The 17,704-nt window shown below is 39.4% G+C and overlaps 1 protein-coding gene across 2 annotated transcripts in view; it reads right to left on the reverse strand.

The window, feature by feature from the left end:
• The window catches only part of slf1 (SMC5-SMC6 complex localization factor 1), a 43,322-nt gene that overhangs the window by 19,933 nt on the left and 5,685 nt on the right, over positions 1 to 17,704 (reverse strand). For both annotated transcript variants that reach the window (XM_038269870.1, XM_038269871.1), the window contains exons 6-15: positions 15,490 to 15,612; positions 15,272 to 15,337; positions 14,612 to 14,758; positions 14,119 to 14,288; positions 13,822 to 13,956; positions 12,663 to 12,816; positions 12,393 to 12,561; positions 12,013 to 12,158; positions 10,611 to 10,708; positions 6,921 to 7,000 (exon numbers count right to left, since the gene is read on the reverse strand). In XM_038269870.1, coding sequence (XP_038125798.1) covers positions 6,921 to 7,000; positions 10,611 to 10,708; positions 12,013 to 12,158; positions 12,393 to 12,561; positions 12,663 to 12,816; positions 13,822 to 13,956; positions 14,119 to 14,288; positions 14,612 to 14,758; positions 15,272 to 15,337; positions 15,490 to 15,612 — 1,288 coding nt within the window. The remainder of the gene's footprint in view (positions 1 to 6,920; positions 7,001 to 10,610; positions 10,709 to 12,012; positions 12,159 to 12,392; positions 12,562 to 12,662; positions 12,817 to 13,821; positions 13,957 to 14,118; positions 14,289 to 14,611; positions 14,759 to 15,271; positions 15,338 to 15,489; positions 15,613 to 17,704) is intronic.

Here is a 17,704-nt window from a genome sequence, read left to right on the forward strand (position 1 = left end):
AAAATAAGGAATATATTAGGGAACGAATCCCCCTCTTTTTCATGTATGGCTGAACTTCAGAGAGGAAGTTAAAGGCCAAGCATGAGTGGCTGTATAATGCAGACCTTCAAAACCTGTAATAAATGCTTTACTGGTTCTCCCCAGGATGTCTTGCCCAGACAGAGGCACCGCACAAACGCACACAGAGCAAAGACTGGGGCAAAAAGCACGACGGGAGGGGCAACAGGGAAGGAAGGCATGGTAAGGAACAAGGAGTGATGGAGAACGGAAAAGCATATTTAGCATTTCAAAGCCTGTCTGTTAAATACTGACTTTGCTGGTTCTAAATCATTTTGGAGGAACGTCTTTTGTGGAACCAGAAGAAGGAAAATGCAGAAACTAATACCCTAAAAGTAAGAGAAGACAAAAAAAAGAAACTAATTAAAAGGTTTTATTCTTTTCTTATAGTACATTGCCTAGCAAAAATATCCATCCTTAACATTTTTGAATACATCTCAACTGTTACAATGTTTTTCATCAGATGGATCTCTACAAATATGTATTCTGTTCAGCCATTCGGAGGCGGACTTCCTGGTGCCTTCTGGATCATTGTCCTGCTGCAGAACCAAAGTTATTTTCAGCTTGGATATTATTCTTCATAGTATTTTTTATAGATCATAGATCATACAGTCGGATTGGTTCAAAGTTTTTCATCTAAGGAAAACCAGCTGATTGCATCGACTCAGTGACTCTTCAGCAATTCCTCACATGCTTGTAGTGACAGTAGAGAGAAAAAACTCCCTTTTAACAGGAAAAAACCTCCAGCAGAACCAGGCTCAGTGTGAGCATCCATCTGCTGAGACTGACTGGGGTTTAAGATGTTGGAAAATGAAGATGAACCTTAAGTTTTTTTTCTCTTTTCAGCAATTGTAGTCATCATGGAACTCTACCATGTAGGCCATTTTGCTCAATCTCTTTCTTATGGTGGAGGCACCAACACTGATCTTAACCAAGGCCATTATTTTTGGCTATTGTTGTGGGCTCTTTAGTTAGCCTCTTAGATGAATTGTTAACTCTTCGGGTAATTTGCTTGGTTTGCCTTGTCCTTGGAAGGTTTCACTACGGTTCTAAGTTTTCAGCATATAGTCGCTCCCACAGTGGTTAGCTGCAACATTATAGAAATTACATTTTTTAACCTTTTCCAGACTGAAAAATCTCATCAACTTCCCTTCCCATTTGTTCTTGATTGTCTTTAGATCTCCGCATGATGTCTGGCTTTTGAGGATCTTATTGTGTGCTTCATTTCGTCAGACATGTCCTAGTTATGTAATTTCGCAATCAAGGCAACTGTGACAATAATCAGGCCTGGATGTGGCTAGAGACGGGGAACTCAGGAGTGAAAAAACACAGATATATTTTAACAGGCAGGCTTTCACTTTCCCCCGACACAGGGACACGTAGGTTCTGACTTATTTCTCTTAATAGTAATAAACCATTCTGTGTATTTCGGGAAAACTGGTTTTGTCTCTGAATAATATTCACATGTTTATTGTAAAAAAAAAAAAAACACTGCAAAAAAGAAAATAAAAGACTTTTTTGCAGATTAATTACATAAAAAAACTACTTTTGCTGCGATTACATGTCTCAGCTCAGAAAAAAATGTCTTGATCTTTCAATTTCTTAAAAAACATTGGCAAAAACATTTTTCTGAACCACCATCTTTTTCTTGATTTTTCTTGTCCAACTTTAAATTGTTTAACTATGAGGCTTCTCTGTAGTCAGAGGTGAATTTAAAACAGAAGCAGAGACTAAACTCTCCTTTTGCGCAATAGTAGAGCACCCTCAGGACACTGACATGCATCATGCTTGCAGCTCTGCTCTGCAACACCAACAAAAGCCAAAACAAAGATATTCCCTGGTACTAACGATAAGATCTAGCAATACCTGCACTGAGAAGCCCTTCCTGATATGATCAAAAGCTATTGGTCACAAAGCTTAAGCTGAAACCAGACTCTGTATAAACCAGCAGCAGACAGAAACTCCAGCCCAACTAACCTGGTTTATAACCTTTAATGGTAAAGCTGATTTTAAAGGTGGTCATATATTGCCCTAATTTATGAGCTACATTCACCATAAAGTTAGCAATCTATTGTGCAATGTGGATAAAGCTTTGAGAATCTACTCTGCGGCTGAGGAACTGATTGTAGATCGGCATGCTCCATTTAAAATTTACTTCCTCTTACATTTTACAATTGGAATGATGCGTTTCACATTTCACATGATGAAAACAGATGAAATTATAAACACTTCAGTCTGTTTATAAAAACTAAATTTCAATGCTACATCAGGTATCATCTTTGGATTTTTATTAAAACAAAGCAGCCCATCACCAAATAAAAAAATAAAACCCAGCTAAACAGACAGAGGAAGCAAGTCCAAACCACAGTCCTTAATGAGTGAGCTTTAGAGTGAGGTATGTCCGTTTTTTTTGTGGGCCGCTGCGCAATTACTGTGCGCTAAAATGCTGCGATTAAACAACCATTTCACTGCACCTTATGTGTACACATCCTCGCAAATGCCAGAACCAATCCGCACAGTGTTAAATCACTTTAATGGCTCCAATTTGGACACAACGCCTCTATTATAGGGGTAATTGCATGCTCAGCATTTACAAGCACGGAAAGGATAAATCCGCCTGTCCTTTTCTATAAATCCCCTGTTTCACACTTTAATAGAAAAGTTAAATATACGTGTTGTTGCTTTAAATCCCCTCGGTCTGCTTGCTTTTCTCCTGTAAAGAGCCGCTTGGCCCGCTGATCCTCCGGACCAAAAAGCTGCTGGGAGCCTGTAACAATGCCATTTGTCAGGAATTTGTTAGGGGGGGAATTCTGCAGCCAGTTATTGAATCTATTTAAAACTGTTTGAAGAGCACTACTGTCACTGGCTCCAGAAGCCATGGCAGCCAAAATTATTTCCCAAAGCCAAGATTAGTGCAGCTCCGCTGGAAATTTTTTCCTCTTTATTTTTATAAATCTTTTTATTGAAAAGTCAGAGGTAGAAACAATAAACAGTCATCATGGTTACAAAAGAGTTTTTGTTTTTCAAACTATATACACTTTATTTTTAAAAAGCAATGTTTGCAGCAAATGGTTCAAAATTCTACCAGCTAAGGCAAAGGATCAGGTTTAATTATTGTGACTGTAAAAAACAAAGCAAAAGTTTCTGGATGTTCTTTACAAAATTATACATCCCCAACATAAAGTATTTGGGTCAATTTAGAGTTACACTGTGAAAAATACTGAAAAACTTTAAAAAACACAGAGTACACTCTTTCAATACTTTTAAATATCTATCGATCTATCTATCATATATCTCAATACGCAGCTTTATGAAGAGAAGACAGGCGAAGGTCAGCAGATAGCATGCATACTGCCAGCTGTCAGAATATCAGCATTCTATATGAAAAGATAAAGTCTAGTCTGGAAGAATAGGACAAAGGCAGCGCAGCTGCTGTGATTGTGCAGGAACTCTATGGTTAGAAATTCTTTTAAGCAGTGGCATGTGAATAAACTTCCAGATTAAAGTATAGACAAAAGTTCCTAAAATGTTGACAACAGGACAAATGTTGCTGCATGACAGCTTTCTGTATAGTAAACCATCTGCTGAGCGGCAACAAAGCATACATTTGAAGGCTCTCTATATACCTAGGTGAAATTGTTTCTGTGCCATTTCTCCCTCTGTACAAAAAAAAAATACTTTTTTGACCATCAACAATTTAGGTTCTACAAAAAGTTAAAGTAACAACTAAATACAATCCGATGGAAATAGTTAATGTTTTTAAATAATAACTACAATCACCAGATAATGTGAATTTTAAGAAAATTCAAGACATGAGGTTGATTTTTTTTGGTTTGTTCATCGTTTTCAGGTCTTCCAGGTTTTACACATGGAGCTTTTTGCCCGGAAGCCACCGTTTTGCAGAGCATGCCCATATTTTCAGGAAATAAGTTCACATTTACCTGAAAATTATTAACTTTCTCTACCCTAAGCATGACAATAAGCCTAAAATTAAGCATTAAAAAACTTCCTAACCCAAATTTAAACATAATTTGCATATTTGTTCTAAACCTTACAATTAGCAAAAAGCAAAGTGAGAACCAGCATAACGTCAAAGCCAAGCTGGTGCATTGTAGATGCAAGAGAGAAACAACCAAAGGGTCAGATATTTGTTTTAATGCTAACAGCCATTACTAATAAAGCCAATAATAATGTATTTCTATTCACTTTATGCATTCGGACACAAACAGATAAGTATATTTGCTCTTATGGATCTGTTTAAGACATAAGAGTTTAAAACACCACTAAGGACAATCGTGTTCTATGAACACCTGCGTGTAGCCCAGCAATGAGGCATGTTGCTATGGACACTAATGAAGTTGCATTGGGCTGCCATAAAGCTGTTTGTCTAAAGACGAGAAATGAGCTGCGACACTGCTAGTGTGACTTTCTGGCTAGAGATGCAGGGAGAGACGACAGACCTCTCATAAACACTTAGATTAACATAACAGGGACTTACGGATATAGGAAGGTAAAAATGTTACATAGTGAAGCTTTAAAAAACTTATTCAGTCTTAATGCATGCTGACCTCGTCTAAACTCTGAGTTGGGAGCATAAGGGATACCTCTACACAATGTGGGTGCAGCTGCAGGTAGAAGGAAACTTCTGAAGGGTAAGAGGAGAAAATCCAAATGGTGATCAACAATGATCCTGATCATTGTACGAGGATCAGTGTAAGAATGTGTGCGCCTTAGTTAGAGTGACTGTGTGAATGTAGTTCTAGTGTAAAGCCATAAGCGTGATCAGTGTGACTAGGAAAGTGTTTCAAAAATTCAGACCATTTACTAATTTTTTACACTTACCATTGCACATTGACCTCATATAGCAGAACGTCACCAGTCCCTGCTAAGCTCCTGGTTTCCCTCCAGCTAAACTGTTGTTAAATTTATGAATTCACTTGTTCTTTAATGAGGCTCCATCAATGTGTCACCTCAAAAAGTGAATTCAATGTAATATTACAAGGCATTGCTTCATAAAGGTTACTGTTAAGCTTTAGTGTCACCTTTATTCCTGAACATGTTTGCCAAACAGAACGGCCTATGCAGAAATTTGGAACAAAAAACATGCAACGCACTTTAACCCAGACACTCTTATGATATTTTACAGTATTCGTTAAAAAGATTTTAGAGATTTTTATTTGACCTTCATCTTTATAGGCCCAGATTTTAAACCAGATTTCTTTGTTACTTGCGGAATATCTTTAAATGTTATTTTTTTGGATATGTTAAAAAATAATTAAAAAAAAACACACACAAAAAAAAGTTTGTTCAAGAGAAGGTTTCAATGAGAGATCTGCTGAAAAAAATAAGAATATGAGATATGTTTATAATGGAAAATGCTCTTCTTTAGTTACATAAACAGTTTATCTGCCATAGGCGTTTTATCAGGATAAAAAGTTTTTATTGGTTTTCTACTCGTCCACTTTTCCCGTTTTTGTGTTTTACCCAAAAAAACTGTTGGATAGAAGAACCGCAGAAAGCTTTAATAGTCAAAGGCATCCAGACATACGCTTTCTGTAAAAAAAAAAAATACATAAAAGCCTAGAAATTTACTAATTAAGGGAACTTAAAACATTAAAAAATAGCACTTTTCTTTAAAGGTTATTGAAAAAGAAAAAAAGGGCTTTAATAGTTATTTTACCAGTATGAAAAATGCGCCCTTTGTTAAAAACTAAAAAGTTTTGAAAAACTAAATATTGACATTAATGGTTCATCTCCACGGTGACGAGCAGCCAAATGCAAACAGAGTTCTAACAATGAAACTCAGCACTTCTTGTCTGACAATTTATGTGCAGTATATTTAGGTTCATTAAAATTGATATCCACCCTGAGCTTCAAGAAGCAAAGGCAGAAGAGGAAAAAAAAATATATATATATAAAAAAAAGTTGCTCCCAAATCCCCCAGCCCTCTGAGCAACTGTGACAAAGATACAGGGCTTCCACAAGGCAAGTTAGATGCTCTAAAGAAAAGATGTGTAGAATACAAGAAAGCAAGCTTACACATGTGGGTGAAAAGTGCCTGTAATAGGAAAAATAAGAAGGGAGGAAAAGGGGGGATGAGAGGGGAAAGGATGAGAGGGCGAGAGGGGAGGATGTGGTGCCAATGGTTCATAAAAAATTAATGCCAAGCACATCGGTATAGCGATCACGTAGCAGGAAAACAACACATGCCAACAGCCTTGAGTCTCCCGCCTCAGCCCTCCCTCCTCCTGTGCCTCTTCTTTACCCTCCACCCTTCCTTTGCTCCGGCACAGGGCCTTTCTGATCAGGTGGAGGAGGGAGATATGAGCTCTGACACTTTCCAGAGTTCACACGGAGTACGCTGCCTATAATTGCAGGAAGTTCCATCAGTGTGGCCGCCGTATATCTGAGGCTCTACCCTAATTGCTGCATTTAACATCCCTAGAATGAAGATCTGAGGCACACTTTGGGTACTAATATGTGAGTTTTTTTATTGTGAGAAGCCCATTATCCCCGTCAGTGACACCTTTGTTATTTCTATAAAAGTGAATACGACATGGGAAAAACAGAAAGTATCAGTTTAGGTTTCTATGCAACTTAAGGAGATAAAAAAAGAAGACATGATACAAAAAGCACTAAGTGTAAAACCTATAAAAACAATTAAAAAAAGATGACTTCATAGATCTGACTGCATATGAGCAACATCCTGTTAGATGCAAATCAATTACAGTCCCCATACAGTCTGCTCTTCACTCACCCGGATGTCACTGACTGAGCGTTTAGTTTTAATGATGAATTACCATCAAGCCTCGGTCCATTAAAAGGAACAAATCCTCCAAATCTAAAGCCATGTTCTCACATACCTGCTGCGTTGACTCTGCTCATGCCTTTGGGGACGTTTTCTTGCTCAGGGCTCTTTTCAGTCACCAGCAGGTTCTGACTTCTAGACAGAAAGGATTGAGAAGGAGACATTAAGTTCAACACTGAAATCAAACTCAAAATTCTTCAAAAAACTCCCTTAACTGCTTATGAGATCCCCTGTTCCACCCCTACTTCTATCTACATCCCAATCAGTTCTAACCAGATGTCTTCTCTGACGTAAAGCCCACAGTATGATGCTGCCATCAACATGCATCACCATAGTGCATCATTTTAGTGATCAGAGCGCCAGTCTAGCACATTCTGCCTGTACCCATTAGCAAATGTGAAGCAAAGTTGGCATGTAACACCATTGCACAGTAGAGTATACCATTAGCAAATTCCATCCCTCATAGCGGGGTATCCTTCTATCAGATCTGACAATAACTGTCAAACCTCTCGCTGTGTTGGCCACACACACTTTACACGTCCTAGCCTCTATTCCTGTCTCCAAAGTACTTTTCCTCCCACTTAACAACTCAAAAGCGGAGATGAAGAATTCGATGTGAGCAAGCACATTAGAGGGAAATAACTAGTAAAAGAAAGTGAAACCTCTTCAAAGTGGTGGCGTGCTAATAGCTGTGGGCTGTCACTAGTCCTGTGTGTGGGTATGGAGAATCTGTCGGCACGGAGCCTGACAGGTGTCCTGTGTGTATACGCCGGCGCACGTGAGCGAACGCCTCGCCGAAGTGGAGGTGCCATCCGTATTACAGGGAAGAAGCTTGTTCCCTGGTAATTGGGTTGTTCAGAAGCCAGGAAGGAGCTGCCAGCAGTTGAGGAGGAAACATGCTTCCTGTCACGTTGCTTGTTATTAGCAAGGACAGGGATGAGAACAGATGAGACAAGCTGTGTGTGTGTGTGAATGCGAGGGAGACTCCATAATGTGGTCTATGATGAGGGTCTACCGTTCCTCATCTCCACCCCCACCCCCCACCCCATCCTAACTGCCATTCCCAAGTGCCCCTCTGTCCACATCAGCTGGAGGCTGAAGGTGCTGTTCTGGGATTGGGTTTCCATTTTAGGAAGTAAGCATGCTTCTAGTTGTACAGTTATCAGATCTGGAGCAGGGAGTGTTTTAGGATGCAGATATCCAACTAGAAATCTGAGCAAAGAGTAAAGGTGGAAGTGAAGCTTCCAGCACTGCTTTTTTCTTTTCGGAAAAATATGTGCAGTACTGCAAACAGATGGAGAGGAGGATTGTTTTATGATGGACTAATAGATTCATGGATGGACGTTTTAAAAGATGGGATGAGGAGCACAGACTGAAACTTAAAATAATTTTTAAACTCCATTTTTATTTTCACAAACCTTAAAAATTACTATAAAATTCAACAATAATCCAGGCGTGAGGATTTCAATGCGGCAAAATGTAATGTAGATTCACTCCAGTTAATTTTGGATCTGCTCCAAGTCTCCTAGTGGGACGATCCAGAAATGCCCCTGAAGAAAGGCGACCATGAGGCTGCTAGATCACATATCCAAACAATCTCAGATTAAAGCTTTTAACACGTTGCAGCGGTGGATATACTCCAAAATCTGAGGCTTTACTCCACAAGGTGGAGCTTGAGACCTTATCACTAATGCCCAAGACCATGCTCATCCATTCCATGGTGGAAATATTTTTTTAAAGAATTTAAATATTTTATCTGAGTTCTTGAAAAAACACTTAATTATACCTACAAAGTGGATAAAGATTTTTCAAACTGGAAATTATTTATTTTCCCTTCAAATTTCTAAACAATTCTCATGACAAAAAATATAATCAATCTAAAATTACTGAAAAGTATTTAAGATGGATTTTCTTTTTATGTTGTAAAAAAAAAAAAAACTGAAAACCTATAATTTTGCTTTTATATCAACTAAATGAAAAGGTCACAAAATACAAGGATAATAAGAAAAAAAAAACATTTGAACATCACCAAAAAGTAGATATTTCAATTTTTTTTTGCAGAGAACTGGACATGGATGTTGAATGAAATCCTGCTGTCAGGTTCTTTAAAGGACACCAGCACCTGAGCAACGCATGAGGCCAGATTAAAGCAGCAGGAGGTTTATCTCGGTTTAATTACAGCTTCCCTTCTGCTAACAGTATTCAGCGCAAGTTAAACGGTCATCCAAACAGTCGGTCAATCAGTCGCCCTGTCAGCCTGCTGCAGCTTGGACACCTGCCCTCACTGCGACTCCTCTGCTGGAGGGGAAGGAAGCGTCCGCCATCTCTCATATGTATAACCCTCCCTCACACACGCACAAAAAGACTTATGTCCTCCATCATTCAGAAGTTAAAGGGAAGCGGGTTACATTTCGCTTTAAAAAACATATTTTTTATATCAATAAACAAGCAGGATTTTGTTGCAGAGCCACCTAAACTTTTGCATCGGAGTTTAACAAAATGCGACATATTTTAAGGTCTATAATATCTATTTTGTAATCTGAGGCATTTATTATGGAAGACTTTAAGAATTTAAGTGTTTCCAGCTGTGCAAACATAGAAGGTCGAGTTTCAGAAAAGTGCCTAACTTAATAAATGCCTCAACATAAGATGTGTTAATTGATTGGAAATGCCAAGATCAATGAAATTATGAACAATATCATGAATTCAAGCATGGAAAATGAGGAAACAAGATTTGCTTTTTGCTTTCTGTCTGTAATTTATCACAGGCTTTGTCATTGTAACTCCATTCTTTCTTTTGGGGTCAAATGATTTTACATGCCCTTTGGCATTTCTTTATCTCCTCCACACAGGCTGCGTTCTGCGTTTCGCTCATGCATGTGTCAAGATTAACTAAAAGCAGTAAAAGCGCAAGAAAAGCAGGAAGGGTAGAAGAAACGGAGAGGGAGGGAGATTTGGTCAGTTCATGAACCAGTAGCCTTCAAATGAACCTGCTCCCTGGTGACTTCTGCTTTACTCTGGGCCAACTACCTGCTGGTGAAACAGCAGATGTCTGATATTGGTAAAAGAGGGGAGAGAGAGTGTGCGCGTGAGTGATTGCATCAAGAGGAGGGATTTAATATGCAAGGATAGATCGAAAAGGTGGGGAAGGAGTGCGAGGGCGGAGAAGAGAAAACCCTGATGGGATGCCTCAGTCTATCTGTTGAGTCCCTGTCCAAATCATGGCAGTCTGGGTGTGTGTGTCTTTCACCTCCCTGTGTGCCCCTCCTGTCAGCAAGCAAACACTGATAATATCAGACCTGGGCATGACCCATCACATGCCAGCTCCTCACGCTCCATCTGACTTTTACTCGCCTGTCTCCAGATTTCCCAAAGCCCCCACCACAGCCCCCCAACCCTCCTATAAATTCATGCATCTCTGCTCTTCACCTCATCACGCTCCTCCTCCCTCCAGGTGTTCCTTTGTTTCATTTTGCACTCAAGTTTCCCCGTCACATCTTTACTTTTCCACCCGTTTCTTTTGTTAAAGGACAGAGGCAGGTGGAGGTCTGTTATTTCAGACTCACTGAACCATACAAAGACGATGAGCGATGCAAACATCTCGCCCCAATGGGCAAATGGAGGTTCTGTTTCTGTAACATAAGTGCAGCCACTATTTCAAACTCATATTTTACTCATATGCGCTCCGTTTTAGGCTTTTTTCAAGAACGCACATCAAGATTTACGGACGGGCTGAATGACTCACCTGCTGGTGCAGCTGTGGGAAGTTTTTCCAGTTATGATGTGGGAAGCGAAGCTGGGACTCTGAGCAAAGGTTCCCAGAGCCGGCAGGTACGAACAGACCTGTCAGAAGTCAAACGGACACGAAGGAGGTTGGACAGAATACCCAGACTGTGAGTGGATGGAAGCATCCTTATGAAACTGAGAGGGAATCATGACCAGATGTTGTATTGCAACCTTTGATCCGAACAGATGCGTCATACAGAATAAAAATACTTTCTAAGAAGAATTTCAGATTTAGCCCTGAGAAAGAAAACCCCCAGATAACAAGGCATTAACTCAATACGCTCTAGATCCACTTAATTTGATCACCTCGGGTAAAAATGCCAGTTTCACCATTTTATGGTGTTTACTCCAAATAAAAAAGAATAATAAGTATCGAAACATCTGAATGCTTTTATTCCGAACAGAAAAACAACAATTATTTCTACTGCTGCTAAAAATTCACAACCGTTATAAAAGTTTGGCATTCAAAAACATTTAAACAACAAAACTCTGAAAAACAAAAACTGATTAAATAGTCGAGTCGGCAGCTTGCAGGCGGCTGCTAAACAGAGAGCTGTTCATAGTTTTCCGCCTGTAGTTTTAGAACAAAATAAATCAGCTTAAGGGGTATGAAGTGAAACTTTTTAGACCTTCAGACCGAGACTGTCCTTATTTTGGCATCCCCAATTATTTCCAAACAAACAAGTTTGTCGTTTTATAAAAGCAGATGAAGCAAAGTGGAAGCCTACTGTGAAGCACCTGACAGGCAGTGTGCAGCAGCAGTTAGGGGGAAAGCAGCTCTAAGGTATTCTACACCTCCCAGAGAGAATTCTGGTCACTCCAGCATTTTAAACCATAGGAGCAATAGAAACAAACACTGTCACATAAAAAAAATTTAATTTTAACTTGGTGGAATTTGATTCTGCTAAACAGATTGTAAATTTCGATAAGTTGTATAATCATCAGAATAAACTAATCTTTTATAGTTAAGGGATTAACTATAAGGAAACCTATAAATTGCTCCTATTAAAGATCTGTTAACATTTAACAATAAAAAAACTTTCAGAACAGCATAAAAATATGACAAAGTGTCAGCTAAATGCCTTGCATGGAAAAAGCTCATGTATAGAAAGGTTTTCACAAATACTAGATATTCCATTTCTAATGCAATCTGCATGGATAGAATATTTGCAAAAAAAAATAATAAAAAAAATGCATAAAAAAACAACTTGTTATTTTACTGGGTCTGACTGCTACCGTCTCTGTAGATGCTCTGGAATGAAAATGTCATTCATCTAAAGTTAACAGCATGATTGTGGAACCACCTGCATCAGACAGAATCCAAAACGAATGGAATAAACACTGCCGTCATTAAAACGTACCACTTTTTTGAGAGAAAGAGGTTCATCTCCAACAGCAAACCCATTTCTGTAGCAGAGATTCCTGAAGATGGCATCCGCTATGCCCAACTTTAGCCTGGAAGAGCGAACTTTGGAAACCAGCTCTACCAGAACAGCTGGAGGCAAATCTAAAGGGGAAAATACAAACGGAACATGTCTGGTGATCTAAAAACAACATGTTTTGTGGATGAGGATATTTAAAACAATTCACTAAATACATGACACACTGCATTCAGCAACAGAGTTCCGATACAGAACTGTGTTTCAAGAGCTACATTTACCCAACAAAACTAAATATTTAGAATCTAAGGGAAATATCTAGACTCTAAAGACACAGAATGCCTTTTCCTTTCCATACATACCCTGACTAACAACAGCAAGGTGCTCTGACAGGTCTTTGAGGCCCTTTTCCACCAGGCTCTGATTCAGCTTAAAGTGCTGCTGACACCAAAACTCCACCAACACAGACAGAAGGTCCAACAGAGTGTCTGCTAAATAAAGCTCCTGCTTCTCTCCTCCCTCAGCAAAGTCCTGCAGTAAGAATAAACATTATGCCAATGATAAGAGAGAGCGCTGTGAAAAACAGCTAGACCAGGACACTTTAAGCGGTGCGTTAGATTGAATGATTTTACCACAATAGCAGCTTCTGTTAGGAGCTGAAGGAGTTTCTTCACAGTGCGGGACAACAACGTGGTCCGTTCCCACACCGTCCAGAAGGTTCCATAAAGCAAAGAACCCGAAGATGATGCAGACGGGGCTGGTGCTTGGTGAGGGAATACAAAGTCTCTGATGAAAAAACAAAAACACAAAAACGTGGTTATGGGTGCACCTTAAAAGATAACATCAAGGGAAGAATTATTTACTATTTGCAAATAAAATTATAAAAGAAGATTCATGTAATCAATAGATTTGGTGCTGTAACGCCACGATTTCCCCATTGTGGGACGATAAAGGGATTTTATATTCGGTTCTATTCTTTTAAACATAACATAAAAATTTTAAGAAAATATCTCAGTTCTGATAGAGATATCTTAACCCCAAATTCTGTTTCTCAGACATCAGCTAAAACATTTTTAAAGCAGAAATGCAAAGATATATTTCTGTTATGCACTACAGCAGTCCAGTCTTTTTCTATTCTTTCTTTTTTGCCCATTCCTGATGCTTTTGACATTTTCTCTGTTCAGGACAGATTTCATGCAGAGAAGGAATATGACAGTGTTGGCCCAGGTCCTGCATATGTATGTTATGGTTAATAAAGAACTGGCTCTAAAACTCTCCATCTTGCTTTACAGCCTGCAGTTAATTCTGATGGCTGTGCAGATTTTTTTTTGCACATTTTATTCGTCCACAAAACTTTCCGATATTATGCTTGGGTACTAAGATCAGCAGGATTACTTGCTGGACAACTGTGAATTTAGCATTCTTCCCTATGATTATGTGGGTTTTGCAGAATATTTCACTTTGGGAAGCTCAATTAATTGTGAGGCAAAAATAATTGGAAAAACGCATTGTTAAATTTACACTTTTGTTGCATAAGTGCGTTATATAATAAGTTAGATATAGTTTCGATTTTAACTTAAACTACCAAATTAGATTTATATGTTTTAAAGATGTTTTTAAGATTTAACTTTGACATCGTAGAATTGAAAGTGACGTTCAAAGATTTCTTTCTTAATGTTATACATACAGTATGGGACGCTGTCTAAAATGTTTAAAGATGTTATTCAAATACAGTAAAAGAAAAACAACAAAAAAATAAATAAATGACTGTTTTTATTATCAAGTGGTTACCTGCTGCTGATGGAGTAGAGTTCACCCTTGAAAAGCTTGAGGCAAAATGAGATGATGTCACAGTAGAAATGCACCAAGGTTGGCATGGCGGGTCCAGGGTGTGGGTGACAGGTGTCGCTGCTTGTCAGGCAGTATCTTTTGATCACATATGTGAATATAAAATGATCTTTCACATTAGATTATTGCATAAATACCAAGGCTGCTTGATGTCTGACAAAGTAAAATAAGAATATTGCCGTTTCAGAATAAAAGGGAAGAAATATACCCAAAGAATTCTACTTTTTACTTGGAGTGTACCTGATGGCTGTCTCTAGAAGAGGCCACAAACCCGTCTTGCACTGAGGACACTGCAGCACTTGGCCGTAGTATTTTTTCACAGCAATGGGAGCTAGCCAAGGAGGATTGGTGATGAGCAGGTTTTCCATAGCCTGACGGAAATTTCTCAGGAACAGGGACGTGGCGTTACCCTACCCAATGTAAACACGACAGGAGACTTTTGGACTAGATCATGTATCATCATAAACTGAATCCTAGAATACTGCAAAATTAACTAGCTTCTGATCTTAACATAACAGTAAATTTTATCTTGACTTTTCTTACCGTCAAGTTTAAAAAAATGATGAAATTGTTTAGTCAATCAAAATTAAAGGTACAAAACATAAAGGACTTCTCCTTTTACCCATCTATCAACATCTGCACGTCTTGTGTAACCAGAGATCTATTTGTACAGCCCTTCAGGCTCACAAAGCAGCAGGTGGGAATTGCTGCAGTCAGGTAACTCCAGTCCTACCTGCTGTGCGTACTCCAAGAGGGAGATCAGGTACGCCGCTGGTGGCAACAGGCCTGGAAACACAGCGCTTCTGATTGAGTCCAAGGCCTCGCTGAATAGGCCGCACTCTATCATCCTATCAACGTTGCTCACGTCGGCTACAATTGTCTGGAGGAATAACAGAACAATGGTGAAACGGAAGAAGCATGAGGGAAGAAGGGGAGAAAAAACATGGCACTCAAACAGACGGATAGTTGAAAGAAGAGAAGCGAGAGGGCAGGAGGGTAATCGAAATAAGTCGTGAGTTGGCATCAGTTCCTGAGGGTCATTTCTAACCATCGCTTATTGGCAAATAGCATATGGACTCCGAACATCCAGAATGGAAATACAAGAGCAGTCCTAATAGCAATCTGACAGGCATCCACTTGGGTAAAGTATGGACAGGACGGTGGAGAGTATTGTTAATAGGTCTGCCAATCACAGCTCTCAGATCAGTTGAGAGAGGTGGTTAAATCAGTGACCTGGTTTTGATGCGCCCTTGCACTTGATGTCACTTTCCATTGAAATGTATGACATAAAGGAAATTGAATGACCTGATCTGCCTGATGAAACACAGATTTAGCCCATAGATGAATGTATAGCAGTGATCGTGGCTGGGGGTTGATATGTATGCACATCTACCTGTGTGTGGGGACGATAAGGGTCACGGTAACCTAGAAATTCAAGGAAGGGCAGTCTGGGGCGTCCCTGCAGGGAGAAAGCGCATTAAAAATGTTAAGAAAGAACTGGCAAACAAGGTCAATTAAGTGAGCAGAATGTAGAAAATAGAACGTTTCACAAATCCTGTTAAAATCTGAACAATGTTGCTTCTCTAGAGCAAGTTGCAAAAATAAACACACCTCTTTTTTGACAGCAAAGCTTCTGAGTTCTGCCTCCAAATCAGGGAAGCCATCAAGAAAACCAGTTTTCCTGTTGGACTGATAATCCTCGGGGGCGTTACAACTCAGACCCATGTGATCGTTCTGTCAAACAAGAAAGGCAACATACCGAGTCAATCATTTAATAATAACAACTAATTCTTTGTTTATAGTAAAATGCTATTGTCTAATTCACACATGTCAAACTCGAGAGCCGCGGGCCAAATCTGGCACCTCGTGGAAAAGTATCGGGCCTGAAAAGTAAAAAAAAAAGTAAAGCTGAGAGGAATCGATTAGTAGCTTTATTACAGAGCTACTAGGATCTGGCAACGCAGGATCAGCACCTTGTAGAAACATCTTTATGTAAAAATCTTTTCAGATAAGTATCCATCAGATTTTTACATCTGGAGGCAGAGATCTTTGCCAGTTTATCTTTGCAAATCAACAAAAACATCAGTCACACTGGATTTATATCGTTTTTGTGAACAATATTTTCAAGTCTTACAAGAGACGCTCTGTCCAATTTATGTCTGAACTCTACCTGGGTCAGTTTCACACGTCAGTGCTTCCATATTAACCCTGTAACTTTTGCATAACTTCTCAGAGATGTAGTTCTAAACCTTCCCTTTTTCTTACCACAGACTTTCTGCTTTATAATTTCACCAATTTATCTTCTTAATTCTAAACAGCTTCCCTGTCTCAGGATTCCCACAGCATTAAGCAGCAACTGACATGCTTCTTGCTGGGAATAACAGCGTCCAACTTTGGTCTCACCTAACCTGAACACTGCACTGTCTGCATCACTCAGTGTGTTCCTTTAAATAACTCCACAAACTTGTTATTCTTGAAAAAAGGTCAGATTTCCTTCATGTGTATTTAACACACTATATTTCCAGAGGAATCCACTCATCGGCTTCGACTCATATGAATATAGGTGATATTTCATTCCTAATCCATGGACAGGACAGGACTTCCTCTCACTACCGGTTGCTTCGACTTTGTTATAACTCTGCTAACTGCAGATAGTTGAACATTTTGGAGGATTTCACTGAGCTTCTGAGCCATACCTTCACAAACACTGGCCGTAACACTCCATGTTCCTAAGAATTGAATTCCCTACACCTGTGGCAACATTACTAGGACTGGGTAAAAAAAATCGATTTAATCAATTTTGAATCGATTCCTTTACATTTTTGCAAAAATCGATGTGTAGGGAATGAGATCGATTAGTTTTATTGTGACGCGCATGACGTTCGCATTTAAATGAGCAGGCGTGTGCCAATGCCGATCGAAGTAACACACCACTCAGCAAGCTGTCCCAACTGAAGTCTGATGTCTGGAACCATTTTGGATTTGAAACAACTAAAGATAATGTGCTGGATATGTAACATTAAGGTGACTTCCCACTATACTGATGATGAGTCGCGCCTCGCATCTCCTGCTACAGACCACCAAGATGACTTCAAGCCAGACATCTGCAAATATAGCCAATAGGTTGACTGAAGGCATTAACAAATGGGGGCTGACCAGAAAACACCCTGTAGTTGTTACAGAAAACACTGCAAATATGGTTTGTGCAGTGAAGATATTGCAGCTTATGCATGTCTGCTGTGTCCCCGCTGTGTCACGTCTGCTTGCTCGTATTTTGAAACACAGTTGAACAACTTTCATTATTGTAAAAACAGATTGAATCGAAATTAATCGATTTAGAACTGCATGAATCAAAATCGGATCGATTCAGGACTTTTGCGAAAATACCCAGCCCATTACATTGTCACAAGTACAGAAAAACGAAATTAACCCATTTAACCCATCCCCTTGGGGAGCAGTGGGCTGCAATTGTGCGGCACCTGGGGAGCAGTGTGGCGCTTGCTCTGGGAGCCAGAGTGGCAGTCCGTGGGAGTGGGGCTTGAACTCAGAACCTCTGGATTCCAAGCGCAATACCCTAACCATTAGGTCATCACTCCCCTAAATCTTTAATAAACAAACTCTGCTAATCAACATCTTTCCCTCTGACCTGACTGGTAGTTATGCTGCAGCCCTATAGGTGGCTCCGATATCAGTTCACATATTGACTAATTAGCCGATCCAGCTTTCTGATCCGGTAATTTCTGGTGTCACTGATATTGTAAACATCAATAAAGTTATATGGATCTAATGACTTCATTTGTAAGATTGAAATGCTGATGACATCATC

This window comes from Cyprinodon tularosa, unplaced genomic scaffold (assembly GCF_016077235.1).
Source record: "Cyprinodon tularosa strain WSP-4 unplaced genomic scaffold, ASM1607723v1 ctg74, whole genome shotgun sequence".
Classification (NCBI taxonomy): Eukaryota; Metazoa; Chordata; class Actinopteri; order Cyprinodontiformes; family Cyprinodontidae; genus Cyprinodon; species Cyprinodon tularosa.